We start from the raw sequence: 16,529 nt of genomic DNA on the forward strand, positions 1-16,529 counted from the left end.
CCACAAGGCTCACACCTTAGTATTAAGGCTAGGGTAATCCTAGGATAAAAGCTACTCTAAGACTCATCCTACAAAGTTTAAAAACCGGCTTCAAACGGACCAAGGTGGGCTGAAAGTAATTTAGCTGCCTGCCAAATTTCAACATTCCTTAAAGAAGGAAAATACAATTCAAATAGCAACATAACATTAATAGCCTTCAGTGTTCATTAAAAATTACTAGACCCATGCCTGGGAGGCAGAAGGAAATATTAGTGAAATCAAAGGCACAACAGTATAAACTATTCATGCTGAAGCACAGATTAAAAAAAGATTGAAACCAGTTATCAGACCATGATGAGTTGACCTTTGGGATATCAAATGGTCTTATGTGAGGAAATTGGAGTACAGAAGGTGGAGGAAAACTGGGAGCAGAAATACCTGAAGAAATGCTATTCTTCAAGAAAATTTGAAAAAATAGTTGCCGAAAAATTTTCCAAATTGATTAAAAACTAGAAGTCACAGATTCAGGAAGCACAGTGGACCCCAAGCCAACGCAAAGAAAACCACACTGCCAAGCATAATAATTGAATTGCTATTCAAAACCTAGGGATAGAGTTTAAAAGCAGGGGGGGGAAAGACATATTACTTACAGAGGAACAGAGATAAGAATGATTGGGGCATGTGGCTGGCCGAGTCAGTGGAGCATGTGACTCTTGATCTCAGGGTTGGGGGTTTGAGCCCCACACTGGGCGTAGAGATTACTTAAAAATAAAGTAAGAATGATTGCAGACTACACTTCAGAAACAATGAGAGTCAGAAGATAGTAGAGAGAGGGTCATCTTCAAATGTTGAAAGTAAGTCAGTCAGTGTAGAATTCTACATCAAATGAAAGTACCTTTCAAAAATAAAATTGAAGTAAAGACTTCTAAAAACCAAAGCTGAGAGAATTCCTTCCTGGACTTCAAGAAATTTTAAGTTCTTCAGGTTGAAGGAAAATGATATCAGATGGAAACTGGTCTGTGCAAAGAAATGAGGTGGGCCCGAAAAAGCTTTATTAGGGAACATTAAAGACTTCTTCCCATTTTTAAATTTATGGCAGCGTAGAACATGCAACTTTTTGAACTTTTTGTACTCATTACGTTAAAATTAACTAGTCTTGTGGAGCCTGGGTGGCTGAGTCGGTTGAGCGACTGACTTTGGCTCAGGTCGTGATCTCACGGTTAGTTCAAGGCCCGCGTCGGGCTCTGCACTGGCATTGCAGAGCCTGCTTGTAACTCTCTCTCCTTCTCTCTCTGCCCCTCCCCCCACCTGTGCTTTTCTCTCTCTCTCTCTCTCTCTCTCTCTCTCTCTCTCTCTCTCAAAATAAATAAGCTTAAAAAAAACATAAAATTGGGGCATATGGGTGGCTAAGTCGGTTAAGTGTCCAACTTCGGCTCAGGTCATGATCTCACAGTTTATGAGTTCGAGCCCCATGCCGGGCTCTGTGCTGACAGCTCAGAGCCTGGAGCCTGCTTCAGATTCTGTGTCTCTGCCTCTCTCTGCCCCTCTCCCTCTCACGCTCTGTCTCCCTCTCTCTCTCGAAAAATAAACGTGAAAAAAATTTAAGAAAAGATCAAATGGTCTTTCACTTCGAATGGATCTTTCAACCATAATTTTGTAAAATCGTCGGAAAATATTGGTTCGCTGTTGACACATTTCATGACACAATATCAAAAATCACAATTACTTATATTACCACTACCGTTGTCAGAAAAGTATTTAAGTATCGGAAAGCTGGAAAGCGTTGGCTGCCTAGAATGCCTGTTCAGCACACTGTCAGTGACTCATGGAGCGTCTGCGTTATCATCGTGGGATCCCCCCTCACATACTGCCCCACAGAGTCTTGAAAGGGCAAACCACTAGCCCTCCAGGGTGCAAATACATGGATATAATAATCGTGCTACCAAATAGCTGCTTGGTCTCCTTTAGGGATGTAGCAAATCTTAAGGCTGAAATTGAATTTCAAGGGTTGGCATTGACCTTTGATGCTGACAGGTTGGACATCCAGCAGCAGTAGCAGCTACATCGGCTTTGGTAAGAGGAACCCCATGTTGTTTTATTGGGTGGACGAATATTCTCCAATCTTGCCAACACAAATACTCTGTTATTGGACACAGTGCAAGCATGGAGGTTGACAAGGGCAAGTGCTAGCCGATCTCCAGCGGAGGCGTCATCTTATCCACTTGGCCGTTGAGTGGCTCCTTGGCAGTGGATACTCACTGGTGGGCTCAGTGGTTTCCACTGCCACAGGTGCATCCAGGTACGTCTTTCCCAAATTGTGGAGTTTTGGCCTTTCTAAGCCCCTGACCAACCAGACAAGCCATTCATCGTTGTTCAGGGGCTCATTTATATTCTTATTCGGGCCACTTCTCCTTTTGCAGCAAGCTGATGACCAAGTGCACTATTTGAAGCCCTATGCACAGGATTTCTCCTCATCGCTGTCATTCTGGGCCACTCCTGAATGAGGTTCTAGTGAAACAGCGGTCTGTTTTCAGCTAGCACCAAAATTTTGAGCCCATCTGTGAGGGAGGCCCAGGTTTTTACTCTTTCATCAGCTGGTGATAGGACACCCCTTATAAAGCTATGGGTATGAACTGAGAGAGAAGCTTTAATTCAATACAAGTAGGTGATATGAAGGTCTAGGCCATTGCTTTTGTGCAATTTACTTGTTGTCTTCAAGACCTATCATGACCCAACTCCACATATATCATGTTCATTGAATGATGAATTGCTTTGTGTGGCTGAGTTTATGACTTGGTGAGTCTGGCTAAATATCTACATTATGAGAGGAGGCATGGGACTCTCAGTCACTTCATGTCCCATGGTCTGGCCGTTAGTTTCTTTCTAGGGTGCGGTGGCGTGCCGGGAGTTGCTTTTCAAAGAATGTACAATTTCACAATTTCTTTGCTGCAGACAGTATGGTCTCGTTCCAGTACTGTGGGAGTCTATACTGTCTCTCTGTAATTAGGACAGAGCAGAGACTCCTTACCTCCTTACCGCATTTTAATCTTACCAGCAAACTAGCTCGATGGGGTTTGCTGGGTCACACAGCCCAAGTGATAGGCTAGTACAGCCTGACTTCGTTTCTTCATAGGAGGAACTACAGAGCATTGCGGCCGCTCTTATGTGTGCACTCTGGGATAATCTCCCCGCTCAAGAGTTTTCATTTAATCACCGTCCTTTTGCCACATAAGGTAATGTATTCACAGGTTCCGGGGATTAGAACCCCGACATCTTTGGGTTGCCCGTATTCTGTCTATTACAGGGTTGTTTCCAGATGTTGGCTATTAAAAATAAAGCTACTAAAAACATTCCTATAGGTGTGTGTGTGTAATACAGCTTCATTTCTCTGGGGTAAGTGCCCAGGAATGCAATTACTGGCTCGTATGCTAATTGCACATTTTGTTTTATAAGAAACTGCCAGTGTCTGTTTTCCAGAGTGGCTGTAATATTTTTACATTCTTACCACAATGTCTGAGTGTACCTCTGCACCCGTGTCAAGATTTGTTGACAAAGCGGGGTTGTCAAGATCTGTTATTTTAGCCAGTCTGCTGGTGTGTTGTGATATCTCATCGTGGTTTGCATTTGTCCTGAGCTAACGGCTCCGTTCAGGTGGAGGTTGATTTTTAAATTTTTGTTTTAACGTTTATTTATTATTGAGAGACAGAGCGAGACAGAGCATGAGCATGTGAGGGGCAGAGAGAGGAGGAGACACAGAATCTGAAGCAGGCTCCAGGCTCTGAGCTGTCAGCACAGAGCCCGACGGGCGGGGGGCTCGAACCCACCAACTGTGAGATCATGACCTGAGCCGGAGTCGGACGCCCAGCCGACTGAGCCACCCAGGCGCCCCTAGGTGGAGGTTGATTTTTAAAAGGTGGCACTGCCATCTCCAAGGCGGTGGTGGGTGCCGTTGAGGGCAGCGTGTCCGTATCCGCTGAGCAGTCCTGATCTTGACCGTGAACCGGCGGGGGGGGAGGAGCGGCGAGGCGCGCTGCACGCCGAGCGCGGGGCTGCAGGTGCGTGGCTGCGGGGTCAGCGGTGGCACCCTGTGGCGGGCCCAAGGCCCGGGCACCAAGTGCCCGGGAGGCTCGCAAAGTCGGGACGAAAAGCCTCCCCGAGTCACGACTCCGCGGCCTGCGCCACCCGTCAGGCCACCCAGCGGGCGCGGCGGGACCCTGATCTCCGCGGAACGCAGTTTCCCGCCAACGCGAGGGCAGGGCCGCCAGCCGCCGCGAGGGGGCGCTGCGAGAGGCGCGGCGCCGGCGGGCCCATGGCGTCCCCGGGTGGTAGCTCCCTCTGCTTCTTCCTCTGGCTCCTGCTCTTCCAGCCGCGGCTCGGTGGGGCGCAGGGCGGGTCGGCGCCGTCCCCACCCTCCCCGTCCCCCTCCGGGGGCGGCCGCGAGGACCGCCGCGAGAGCGTGTCGAGGGTTGCAGGATCTTCTGCGACCCTCGTGCCCCAAGAGGCTGCCACTTCCCCACAGATGGCGGCGGTCACCCCAGTTGACCCTGGTTCCTACAGGGCTGCGGCCATTCCTCAGCCAGCGGCAAGGTCGCTGTTTCCTGCAGGTGATGTTTCGGGCCAGGCCCTGCCGCGGAGAACTGGCCTGGGCCCAGGGGGATGGGACTCTGCTCTAGGGGAGGGTCTCACGCGAAGATGGTTTTTCCCAGGGGAGGAGAGGCTCTGAGTGGTCCCAACCCTGCCCTTGAGCTCGGAGGGGACATGGCCATTGTCTTGGGGGGATACAGAGCTGCTCGGGGGGGGGGGGGGGTTCTGAGGGGACATGACCTTGCTTTGAGGGTTCTGAGACTTCTGAGGATTATCCGGCTCTGCTGGTGGGGCTGTCATGGCTTTACTTTCAGTCCCCTCCCTTCCTTGACCTGCTCCAGGATGTGGCCACAGGTCTATGAGGATAGTTGGTGGAATACCTGCCCCAGAGAGGAAGTGGCCCTGGCAGGTGAGCCTGCAGATCAAGGATAAACACACGTGCGGAGGCTCCCTCATTGCCAGCCGGTGGGTGCTGACCGCTGCCCACTGCATACTTGGGTGAGTGTCTGGGGTTCTGGGCTTAGGCTCCTGTTCAGCAGGCCCTGTGACCTGTAGCCCGTCTTGTCCCCCTCCCTGAGCTTCCTCTTCCTTATCTGAAGAAGGGGGTCATAGTCCCTGCTCTTCAGACTGCAGGCAGAGGTAAGTGATGGCAGGGCCCTTGGTAGCCTGAAAAGGCAAGACCCCAAATCAGGTTCAAAGCTTGTGCCAATTAGTCTTCAAGCCAAGTGGCAAGAAAGGGGCAAGATGCCAGCTGAGAGGCAGTGTCTGGGCAAAGACCGGCAAGGGGGAATACTTAAGAAGAGTGGAGTGTAGGAAACCAATTTGGCCAGATTAGTGGTCTTACGCTTTAATGAGCATGGAAACACCTGCAGAGCTTGTTAAAACACAGATTGCCTGTCCCCACTCCCTCCCCCCGTGTCTCTGATGCAGTAGATCAGAAATGCGATCTGAGAATCCGCATCTCTAACAAGTTCCCAGGTGATGCTGATGCATCACCAGCGAACCCGCCTTGGAGCACCACTGGATGGATTGGCCACGGGTCCGGGGATGGGACCCGGTTTGGAGGGAGGGAAGTGGTTTGATGGAGATAGGGCCAGGCTGGGAAGGCCCAGAAGATGCGGAAGGGGGGTGTCGACCCTCCGGGATCTCTCTGCAGCCACGTGGAGTACACCGTGAAGATGGGAGACGTCCACGTGAACCATACCTCCAGGATGGCCATCCAGGTGCCGGTCCGGGACATCGTTATTCACAAATATTACAATCCTGTTGGAAGCATTGAGAATGACATTGCCCTCATCCTGCTGGAGTTCCCTGTGAATTTTTCCTCGCACATCCAGCCCGTGTGCCTCCCTGAAAAGATGTTCATGGTGGAAGCTGGTATGGAGTGCTGGGTGACTGGATGGGGAAAACGAAAAGAAACAGGTGAGACTGGAGCAAGACTCTAAGCTCAGGCCAGGCCAGAGGCTGCCTGGTGCCCCGTGGTTGGCCTATGAGCTAAAGGGGGAGGCGGGGAGGCCATTTTCTAGCAAGAGGGTAAGGGAGGAGGCCGCAGAATGCTGGTAGGGAGCGATTGATGGTGTTACAGATTTCGATTAGAATCTCAGGACCTGGGGTCTTGGGTGACAAGCAAGGTGGACTCTCTCTGGGGTGGACTTTAGCCCAGGGGGTGTTGATCTGTCTGCTAATGGGAGCTGTCCCAAGCCAGCTTGGGTGATGGTGGATGGAGGGCTTCCTGTGAGTGAAAAGAGACGTGAGAACTAACTCCTGGTGAGGCTGGTAGGGCCTCCTGTCCCTGGGGAGAGTTTGGATTCAGTACCTTTGGGGCACTACCTGTCCAAGAGTTTATGGTCCTGCTCCAAAGGAAAGCCACTCTGCTGATGCACGGGACAACTGCCGTTCTTACTAAGCATCCTGAGTGACAGACATTTGGTTTTGGTTTCTCATGGCTGGTAAGGCCTCTTTCTCTCCTGATCTGTTCTTCCTCCTCCTATCTCCATTAGAAAAAAAAAATTGTTTTTAACGTTTATTTTTGAGAGAGAGACAGAGTGTGAGCAGGGGAGAGGCAGAGAGAGAGGGAGACACAGACTCTGAAGCAGGCTCCAGGCTCTGAGCTGTCAGCATAGGGCCCGACGCGGGGCTCGAACTCACGGACTGTGAGATCATGACCTGAGCCGAAGTCGGCCGCTCAACCGACTGAGCCACCCAGGCGCCCCTCCTGTCTTCGTTTTGATTCTCACCTCCTCCCCTCCCCATGTCCACTTTGGGCCTCCTTTCCTCCAGTGTCAAATGGGGACAGTATTCACTGCCGCGGGGGGTGTCTGTATGTGAACATACCGTATGGAGACCAAGAATGGACACCCGGGGCTCCGGTTTTGGTCTGCTAGGCAGATCCACCAACTCCTAAATCTTCTCTATAGATAAACCCGAAGATGCTCCGGAACAACTTCAGGAGGCCAAGCTAAACGTTGTACGTTACGAGGAGTGCAATAGGGCACTCAAGGAACAGATGGAAAGTGGTAGTGACTTAGTGAAAAAAGGGGCTGTCTGTGGTTACAGTTCCCGAGGAAAGGACACCTGCCAGGTCAGTTCACGGGCCCTCGCTATCTTAGCATCTTGTTCCGCCACAGTTTCCTCTTTCACGGGCAGTGGGGCCCGTGTTATCCACCAGCCCCTCCGGTCACCCTTCATTCAAGTCAAGGGGGTTCCAGGGGACACACTGCCAAGGCCAGGCTGGCCCGACTGGATCCTTCAGTAGGACCTGCGCTGCCTGCAGGGAGCTGGGAGAGGACGGGCGATTCAGGCAGAAAATACCAGTAATGCCAGTCACGTGTTTTGAACCCCTTCTAATGTGACAGGCAATACTTGGGTGAAGACTTCACTCCTTATGATTACCTCAGAGTGTGTCCATTTCCTTGGCTTATATTCCGTTCTTTATACACGATTTTTTGAGTGTGTATACGCATTTTGTTTGCTCACGTTTTCAACTCTCTGATCTGATATCCCCAGAAACCTAGGGCTGGTGGAAGCCCAGGGAAACCCCATGCATGCCCGTCTCCCCAGGCCCGGCAGTGTAATCAGCCAGTTCTGATACTGATTTGTTTCATCCCTGTGTTTTTTTTTTTTCTCCTCTTTCTCCAGGGAGATTCTGGGGGCCCCATGGCCTGTGAATTTAATGAAACATGGGTCCAGGTGGGGATTGTGAGCTGGGGCTTTGGCTGTGGTCGCAGAAATTTTCCCGGAGTTTATACAGAAGTTAGTTTCTACAAGGACTGGGTCATTGATCACTTGAGTCAGGCTTGCTGTTGGGACTCAGCAGACTTCTTCATACTTCTGTGCGTGGTGCTGCCCCTGGGCATCCTGGTGGCCCCGTGATCACCCCCGCCCACTCCCCTCCTGTTTCTGACTCTCACACGAGGCCCCTCCTCCTCATTGCCCTTTCCTCCAATGCTGGTTGGGATCCACTGACCCCGTAGAGAGCTACCCAGTAGAGAGTGGCAGTAAGCCCGCAGCCCTGAAAGTGTCCTAGCCTGATGCCCCAGTCACCTGCCTCGGCCACACCCACACCTTGGCTGTGCTCTGCCTGCCGGGAAGGAGGCAGCTGACCTGGCAGGTAGAGCCCGGTGCTTCCCTGACGCCTTGGAGAGCCTCTACCAAAGAAGAGACCTCATGAGCAGTGAGACAGCATTCGACGTGGCTGTGGTCTCAGGCTTTCACCTGACAGTGAGCTTGGTGATTGTGCAGAGACAGCCAGGCGGTGTCACCACAGCCCTGCTGAGGTCTGAGGCCTGGGGGTTCCGCATCCGACCCAGGTGTCTGGGACTGGGCGAAGTTCCCCCCTACCCAGTGCGGATCCACCTGGATCCTGCTGGGGCAGCCCCGCGATGGGGCCCCCTTTCTTGAGTACCCAGTGGCCACGTCCAGGCTCACCCCAAGTCGTGCGGAGACTGTGGAGATCTTAGATGTCAATGAATAAACATTTGCAGTGCATTCTTATTTGTTCTGAAGTTCCGGTCTCCTGAACGTTGTGGGGTTGCCTATGACATACTCTGTAGAGAAACTAGTTTCCCATGTGGCAAAGAAACTATTCGTGGTTTTCATGGAGCCCTTGAGGGAGCCGTAAGTCCCCACCTGCTCGGGTGGGAGTCCTCTGCATGGTTTTAGCTCGCTGGGTCCTGCTCCCCGGACTCAGTATGTTTGCCCGGAGCTTTGTAGCTTAATTTAACAGCCCCTGGAGCTCAGAAGAGAGGATCACAAGAGACCAAAACTGGAAGCAAGAATGAAGTTAGGGCATGAGAAATATTCCTTCTCTTCTGCTTCTTCCACTTGCTGCTATCACTGCCCATTTTATTAACAAGCATTTGTACTCTCAGAGGGAGGAAGGCAAGGGAGATTCGGTGTGGGAGGCACTGGTTCATTACCCTTATTCTCTGGTCCGGTGTCCCAGCATCTCTCTGTCTGTGTCTGGCTTCTGATCAACTCCTCCCAGTCTCCTGTCCCCTGTCCTTCCAGGGGTCAATGTTTTAGATCCCATACATCCGTGGGCTCAGAGGGCAGTCTGTGTCAATCCTATATGTTGTGGGAGGAAGGGTGGGGTTGGGACCGAGCTTATTAATAAGTATTGAACCATCAGCTTTAAGAAGCCACTGAATATAAATGGGTTAACCCAATAAATTTAACTTCTTCTTCCTAAAACATCTTAATCAAGTGTTCTTGGTCGGCAGGTATCTTTTCCCCCATCTTAAGGCTCCACTCAGCCCTGTGGTTCATGCTTTAACTGCATCACATTTCCCCGGAGAGCTTGTTAAATGCAGATCGCTGGTTCCACTCCTAGAGTTTGTAGTCCTGTAGGTGTGGGGTGGGGCCTGAGAACCACATCTCTAACAAGTTCCAAGCACTGCCTCTGCTGCTCTGGAGAACGCTGCTGTCATTAACAGGAGGAGAGAAGGCAGCCTCTTCTTGACTGCCTTGACATGTAAGTGACACACATCACTTCTACTCACCTGCTAGTCATGGGAACTCATTATATGGACCCCCTTAGATACCAGGCAGGGGAACGTGGTCCCAGGAGCTGGACCCCTCCCCCCATCCCCCAACTAGACAAGAGAAGGTGGAATCTTGGTGGTCAGGTCCCAATCTCTGTCACACCCAGCGGATGCAGAGACCATATCCTTCTGGAAAAATGCTCTGTGAAGGCCCAAGGCCCGGTATAAGCCATCATCTCTTTCAAGACCATCCCCTTGGTGGTCTGTGGAAGAGGAGGCATGTATTTCCTTCTCACGACTTCCCCAAGAGTCCTTGTTCCAGTCATAGGTCCGGCTGAAATGCCGCCTTCCCGGGTTGCCTAGCCTTAATGTTCTTTTCTTGTGCTTTCTGTATCTTTTCAGACTCTCAAATCAATATAAATTGTCAGCCTTTCGAATGCACCGAGCCCGGGGAGGGGACCAAGGGTGCGGTCAGAGGCTGGGCAACCAGGTGGCCTCACAGGTCCTGGGAATTCGGGCGGGCCTTCACTACCCAGACTGGGGGGGGGGGGGGGGGGGACGCTGTCACCAGCTTAAAGCAATTGGGAGTGTTTTCATGGGCTTGGCCACCCGGGGGGCAATCACAGATCAGGGGCTCCGAGGTCATTTTCGAGGAAGAGGCACGAGGTGTACCAGCGCAGATGCCGGAAACGCGCCCGTGGGCGTTGGGGAAGGCGTGGCGCGTTGTCATGTGCTGGGGGCCCCATCACGTGACCGGACCCCCGTCACGTGCTGGGGACGCCCTCGGGCGTCAGGGGCGCCCTCACGTGTCGGGACTCGCGGCGCCGCGTGCCTGGGCCTGCAGGTGGCACCTCCCGGGCCTCATGGCCGCCTCGCCGCCGCTCAGCTGCGCTGGAGCCTCGGGGCCCTGGGGCTTGAGCTGCCGCCTCCTCCTGCTGCTGCTGCTGCCGCTGCCGCTGCTGAACTCGGGTGAGGCCTAGCCTCCTCTGCGGCCGTGCGTTCCGTGTGTCCGTGTGTCCTCTGCCACCTCCCCCTCCCCAGTCCCCGCTCTGCTCCTCCCAGCACCCCCCCCCCCCCCCTTGAGGGCGGCCCCTCGGCCTGGCCCCATCTTTGGCTACCTGGGACTCTGTGGACCCCGCCTCCCCACGGTCACCCGCCCTCCACGCCACCCCTCAGGGTGGCGCCAGACTCCTGCCGCCCTGGCCTCCCTCAGGTGCCACCCGCCCTGCCGCCTCCTGGGGACCTGCAGGGCAGAGGGCCCCCTGCATTTCCTCTCTCCCGATGCGCAGCCACTTCCTCCCCAGTCCACGCGGGCCTGGTGGCCGAGACCGAGCCGCCCTACCGGGCGTGGTCTGGCCTCCCCGACCCCAGGCCGCTGCGCAGGCGCTGCAGGCCAGAGGCGCGTGGTCTCCGTGCACTGAAACTGGGATGCAACGTCCCCCTCTTCTGCCCCCGGCCCACTCCTCCCGTTGGCGCCCCTCTTGTCCTCCGAAGACGCAGGCCCCCAGGTGCTGTCCTCCTTGAGTGCCTCCAGCCCCCAGAGGCCCCTCCGAACCCCACTCTTCAGCCCCCCCCCCCCCCCACTTTCTTTATCAGAGATACACCTCCTGTTCAAGGTCAGGATGCTGACCCTGCTCTGGATCCGCGCTGCGCTGCTCGGTCATTTTCTTGGAGGTCTCCAACCTCTCCCTCCCTGTCTGCCGAGCTGCCTCTCCCCGCGCCTTCCCCTCACTGCCAGGTTTCTCCAAGTAACAGTTTCCACTTGGTGCTGCCTTCACTGCTTCCTCGCTTCTCCCGTAATCCGTAGCCATTCCGGCCATGCCTCTGTCCTTGTCCCTGACTTTTCTACCACTTCCTCCGTTTTCACTTTTTCCAGTCCCTTGGTTTCTCCAGCCATAACTCCTGATTCTTCTCTGCCTCAGGGTAACTCCCTTGCTCCCAACTCCTTGGGGTCCAAAGCTGAGGCTCTCATCTGACTACAAACTGGGTTCTCTTATTCTCTTCTCCTCAGCTCGGTGGATAGGAGGCATTGTTCCCTAAAATCCGAAAGTAAGGGTTACCCAAGACCTAGCCATCTGCCAGCACCCCACATCCAGCTCTCCATGCGTGTTCTCACTGCCACTTCCTCATTTAGACCACCTCTTTTCTTGCCTGTGTCCTGCGGAGCCTCTGGTGGGATCTCACTGCCTGGTCGGTCATCTTCCTACTTCCTCTTCATAATAGAAGCCTGACCATGTCACCCTTCCTCTGGCCTCCCTCCTCCCAGAGGGTCTCTTTGCTTCTTGGCCTGGCTTCTGAGCCTCCCCGCCTCCGTGACTGACCCCGACTTTCCTCCACGGCATCATTTCTTGTCATCATAGAGCCTTGTCCTTTATCCTCTGGAGGCTCTGGCACACACCGTGGTGTTTCTTTCGCACGGAATGTCATTGTCACTTTTCTGTTTTACCTTCTTTTCATCTTTAAGACCTGGCACAGTCACCCTTCTTCTCAGAAGCGTCCTTGTCCACCACTTCTTCTGGGCTCCCCTGACACCTGTGACCTGGTCCCTGCATTGATCGCACACAGGCGACTGTGTGTGTTTACTCCTGTCTCCCCTGCTGGACAGGGTGTTCCTAGAGGGCACATACAGCCTGTATCTGTTGGATACGCTCTGTCCCCTCCCTGGCCTCGGGCTCCAGGCTGGGAATGGAATGAGAGGGGAGGGAATATTTGGCGAATGAACAAATTAACCGATTCATGACCTCTTCCTTCGTTTCTGTTCCCCCTTTTCTCCTCCAGGTTATAAAGAAAACAATTCCATACCAGGTGGGGAGGGTGAGCCCCTGCGCCAGGAAAACCTCAGCTCCTGGGAGGGTGTGTTCTGAAGAGGGTCACACAGATAGTGTTTCTGGGTGTGTGGGAAGCTGGAATTTAGTCTGACCTGTCTGCTTTCCTAAGGGCCTTTTTCCTTAGACGGCGGGGATGGTGGGTTGCTCCTGCTGTTCAAGGCCTTCTGTGGTCACGGGTCCTCCCTGATTTGTTACAAATTGTTCAGTTAAGTTACCTCTTCCTGCTTCTGTCCATGCCCCACAGCCATCCTCCCCTCCCCGTCCTTCCAGCCTTTCCTGTATGTCCAGTGCATATCTCTGCTTGTGCGTAGTCTCGTCAAAATACACGTTGTGGTTTTGTGTGCGTGTATTTTTAACTTACGTTAAATGGTGTTTCTCTAGATCCCTTTCTGTTTCCTCCAACTTATGGAACACTGTGCGAATACAGATAGGTCAAGGAACACACGCATCATTTTTTCAGAATCAGTTGAGGGTAACATACACCGTGACTCCTTGTCTCTAAATACGTAGGTGTGTATTTTCTAAGAATATTCCTTTACGTAGCCGTAGTATCAACTTATCAACTTATTACTTATCAACCACTTATCAACTTCACACATTTACATGGATACCATACTTTTATCTGTCGTCCGTAATCTCATTTGGTCAGCCCTCTGCATTCCTATCAGCCATTTGTGAACAGACCTACTAGATGCAGCTTTTATCTGTTTTTGCCCATCTAACAGATGAAAAATGGCTTCTTGATTTAATTGACATTTTTCTCATTATTAAGGAGTTTCAGCATGCCTCAATGTGCTTTTGGCCTCTCGAGTTTCTTCTTCTAATAAATCGCCCTTATCCTTGGCCTATTGTCTGTTGTTCTTTTTTTCTTGTTGATTTCCTAGAGTTCCCTGTATGTTCCTAATGAAAGTCTGGTGCTGATTTTAGATAATTGCAAATATTGCCTCCCAGTCTGTCATTAACTTGATTAATCAAAGTAATCAGTTTGATGCTTTATGGATTTTTAAAAAATGTTGATTTATTTTTGAGAGAGAGAGAGAGAGAGAGTGCGAGCCAGGGAGAGGCAGAGAGAGAAGGGAGACAGAGAATCTGAAGCGGGCTCTGCACTGACAGCAGAGAGCCCGACGTGGGGCTCAGACCTACGAACCACGAGATCATGACCTGAGCCAAAGTCGGATGCTTAACCGACTGAGCCCCCCAGGCGCCCCTGTGGACTGTGTTTTGAAGTTTTGTGTAAGGAGCCCTTTCCCGCCCCATGTCACACAGTTCATCATTAACTTTACATTTTCACTTTCCAAGTCTTCGAGTGCTGGTAGGAAAGAATCCAGTTTTGTTTTTCTTATTTTCTTTATAGTGAGTCAGTTTTCCCAGCACCGTCTACTCAACATGCATCTTCCACCCACCGATGGTGGTGGCTCCTTTATTTACATTAAATTTCTATGTTCCCAGAACAACCTCAGGCTCTCTGTTCTTTTCCATTACTTCCATCTGTCAGTCCTTGTCAATACCACACTGTTTTTGTTATTATGGTTTTGGTGTGTGTCTAGATATCTGCTAGGACAAGTGTCCCTTTATGTTCCACTCTCTCAGAGACTGAGCTATTCAGGGACCTTTGTTTTTCTATGTCAGTTGTAGAGTGTAAAGTTTCCTAAAATCCTAACTTGGAAAATGACTTTATAGATTAACTTTGGGAAGAATGACACCTGAAATGTCTAGTTGTTTATGTAAAAACAAGGGCTGGCTCCCTGTTTATGCTGATCATTTTCAGTGTCCTTTATTAGAGTCTAAAGTGTATCACCACAGAAATCTTACGTAGTGTTGGATAGGTTAATTCCTCAGTGCCTGTGATTTTTTTGTTATTGAGAATGTATCTTGTTTCGAATACAATTTCTAGTGGATTGTGCTGGAGTAGAGAAGTGTCGTTGATTTCGAAAGTCCGCTGTTGAAGTATTACCTGCGTACACAAAAATACACAAATTATAAGTGTCCAGCATAAGAAATTATCCCGTAGAGAATACATCTGTGTAATCACTGCCTTGGTCAGAAAGTAGAACAATGCCAGGAGCCAAAAGCTCCCTTCTACTCCCTCGGTGATTGTCCTGCCCTCTGCCCACAAAGTACCATCATTCCTGGCTTCTGACAGTATAGTGTCATCTTGTGTGTTCCTTAATGTTATATGGTGTTTGCTATAGGTTTGTGGCATGTAACTTTTGTTAAGGACTTCCTTTCCGTTCCTACTTTGCTAAGGAACAGGTGGTTTTTGGGTTTTTTTTTTTTTTTTTAGTCATTAGTATGTGTTGAGTTTTTCAAATGTCTTTTTCTGTGTCTACTGAGAAAAGCATGGGATCTTTCTCTTGAGAGAAAAAGAACTGTTTATGTGGAGAATACACTAAGGGCTCTTCCATTGTGGGACCACCCTTGCACTCCCGAGACAATCACTACATGATTGTGGGGCATTTTTTCAAAATACAGCGTTGAGTAATATTTTATTTATAATTTTTGCGTCTGTGTTCACTCATACAGTCGTACAACTTGATTGTCGGAAGGACGTGTAAACTGAGGCCGTGTAAGCTGTGGGTGGGGGCTCCGTGGGCTCCATGTGGAGGCTCTTTCTTGAATGGCCTGTGTACAGATTTCTGACACAGAAGTCAGGAGCTTTTCTTAGCTCTGAGTAGTGTGGGGGCAGAGGCCTTTTGCATCTGAGAGATACAGCAAGCTTATGGCCTTTTAGGAACATGGCCTCGGGACTTCTCCCAGATCCAAGAGAATGTATTTCTTGTCCTGGGGCATTTTCTATGCTTCTCTCTTGTTTTGAGGTTCCCAGCTAATCTCTCCCTGTTGTCTCAGTATCTCTCTCTCTCCTGTGATGTCTTTATGTCTCTGGCTTGAAGCCTTTTATCTCTATCATTGTCATTTTTTTGTCTAGCGCAGTGCCTTTCTCTCACCCTGTCTCCCCATCTTTGAAATGAGAACAAGACCCTGAATTTACAGCTTTGTGCAAATTGTCCTGGGGTGGGGGGGGGGGCATCTCGGTCTCGGGTGGCCTCATTCTCCAATATGTGGTCACCGTGTCTCCCCGGCACACTTGTTCCTGAAGTTTGTGGCAGACCCTGGTGGTCAGAAGATTTGGACATGACCCGACATTGGCCCTGGGAGGTGAGCCTCCGGCTGGAAAATGAACACATATGTGGAGGGGCCCTCATTGAGCCCAGCTGGGTGGTGACTGCTGCCCACTGCATCCAAGGGTGAGTGTGGCCCCTGTGTCCACGGCCTGGGGGCCCAGGGTTGCCATGGGCCCAGCCCATCCTCCTCATTTCCTCTGTGAAACAATGTGGGAGTTGGGAGCTGAAGGGGGAGTAGGAAGGGATATCCAGAATGGGGAAGAGCCCTGCTCAAAGTCTCACAGGGCGCCAGGGGCTGAGTTGAGGCAGGAGCCCAAAGCAGCCATGACTGCATCCTGAGCAAGGTGACAGGAAAACCCAGCATACACTCCCCTGCCTCCCCCCCCCCCCCCAGTCCTCAGACACCTCCCCCCCCGCCATGCACACAAGAACATACACGTATAGCAACACTTGCACGCTTGCATACACCATACATAGATGAGGCCAGCTTGAATCAACTGGAACAGGGAATGAGGAGGCAGCAGCATCCCTGGCCCTGACGGCCTCCAGGCTGGATTAGCAAGATGGAAAGAGCAGAGCACATCGGGCAGGGCTTCTGCTGAGGGAGAGGGTCTTCGGCGGAGGTAGGAACACTGCGTTGTTTGGAAACCTGACGTCGACTGGCCGAGGCCGTGTGTCTCCCGTAGCACCAAAGAGTACTCCGTGATTCTCGGCACCCCCAAGCTGAAGCCCGTGGACTTCCCGAAGGGCGTCTCGATCCCCGTGAAGGACATCATCATGCACCCCAAGTACCGGGGCCGGACCTTCATCATGGGCGATATTGCCCTTCTCCAGCTTCGGACTCCGGCCATCTTCGGCAAGTACGTGCAGCCCATCTGCCTCCCAGAGGCCAGCTACAACCTGAAGGTTGGGGCGCAGTGCTGGGAGACTGGCTGGGGCCAGGTGAAACAGCGCTTCTCAGGTGAGCACGATGGGCTGAGGGTGGGGTGTGGAACCAGAGGGCGTGCTGCCTTCCTTCTGGGGCCTCGGCTGCT

The 16,529-nt window shown here is 51.8% G+C and overlaps 1 protein-coding gene across 1 annotated transcript in view; it reads left to right on the forward strand.

The window, feature by feature from the left end:
* The window catches only part of LOC106969108 (serine protease 45), a 31,975-nt gene that overhangs the window by 13,690 nt on the left and 1,756 nt on the right, over positions 1 to 16,529 (forward strand). Inside the window, exons 5-14 of the mRNA XM_053220300.1 lie at positions 4,499 to 4,583; positions 4,905 to 5,061; positions 5,720 to 5,985; positions 6,981 to 7,144; positions 7,702 to 7,932; positions 8,155 to 8,283; positions 9,884 to 10,514; positions 12,324 to 12,398; positions 15,471 to 15,618; positions 16,182 to 16,456. Of these exons, the coding sequence (XP_053076275.1) occupies positions 4,499 to 4,583; positions 4,905 to 5,061; positions 5,720 to 5,985; positions 6,981 to 7,144; positions 7,702 to 7,932; positions 8,155 to 8,283; positions 9,884 to 10,514; positions 12,324 to 12,398; positions 15,471 to 15,618; positions 16,182 to 16,456 (2,161 nt within the window). The remainder of the gene's footprint in view (positions 1 to 4,498; positions 4,584 to 4,904; positions 5,062 to 5,719; positions 5,986 to 6,980; positions 7,145 to 7,701; positions 7,933 to 8,154; positions 8,284 to 9,883; positions 10,515 to 12,323; positions 12,399 to 15,470; positions 15,619 to 16,181; positions 16,457 to 16,529) is intronic.

The sequence above is a fragment of the Acinonyx jubatus genome, chromosome A2 (assembly GCF_027475565.1).
Source record: "Acinonyx jubatus isolate Ajub_Pintada_27869175 chromosome A2, VMU_Ajub_asm_v1.0, whole genome shotgun sequence".
Taxonomy (NCBI): domain Eukaryota; kingdom Metazoa; phylum Chordata; class Mammalia; order Carnivora; family Felidae; genus Acinonyx; species Acinonyx jubatus.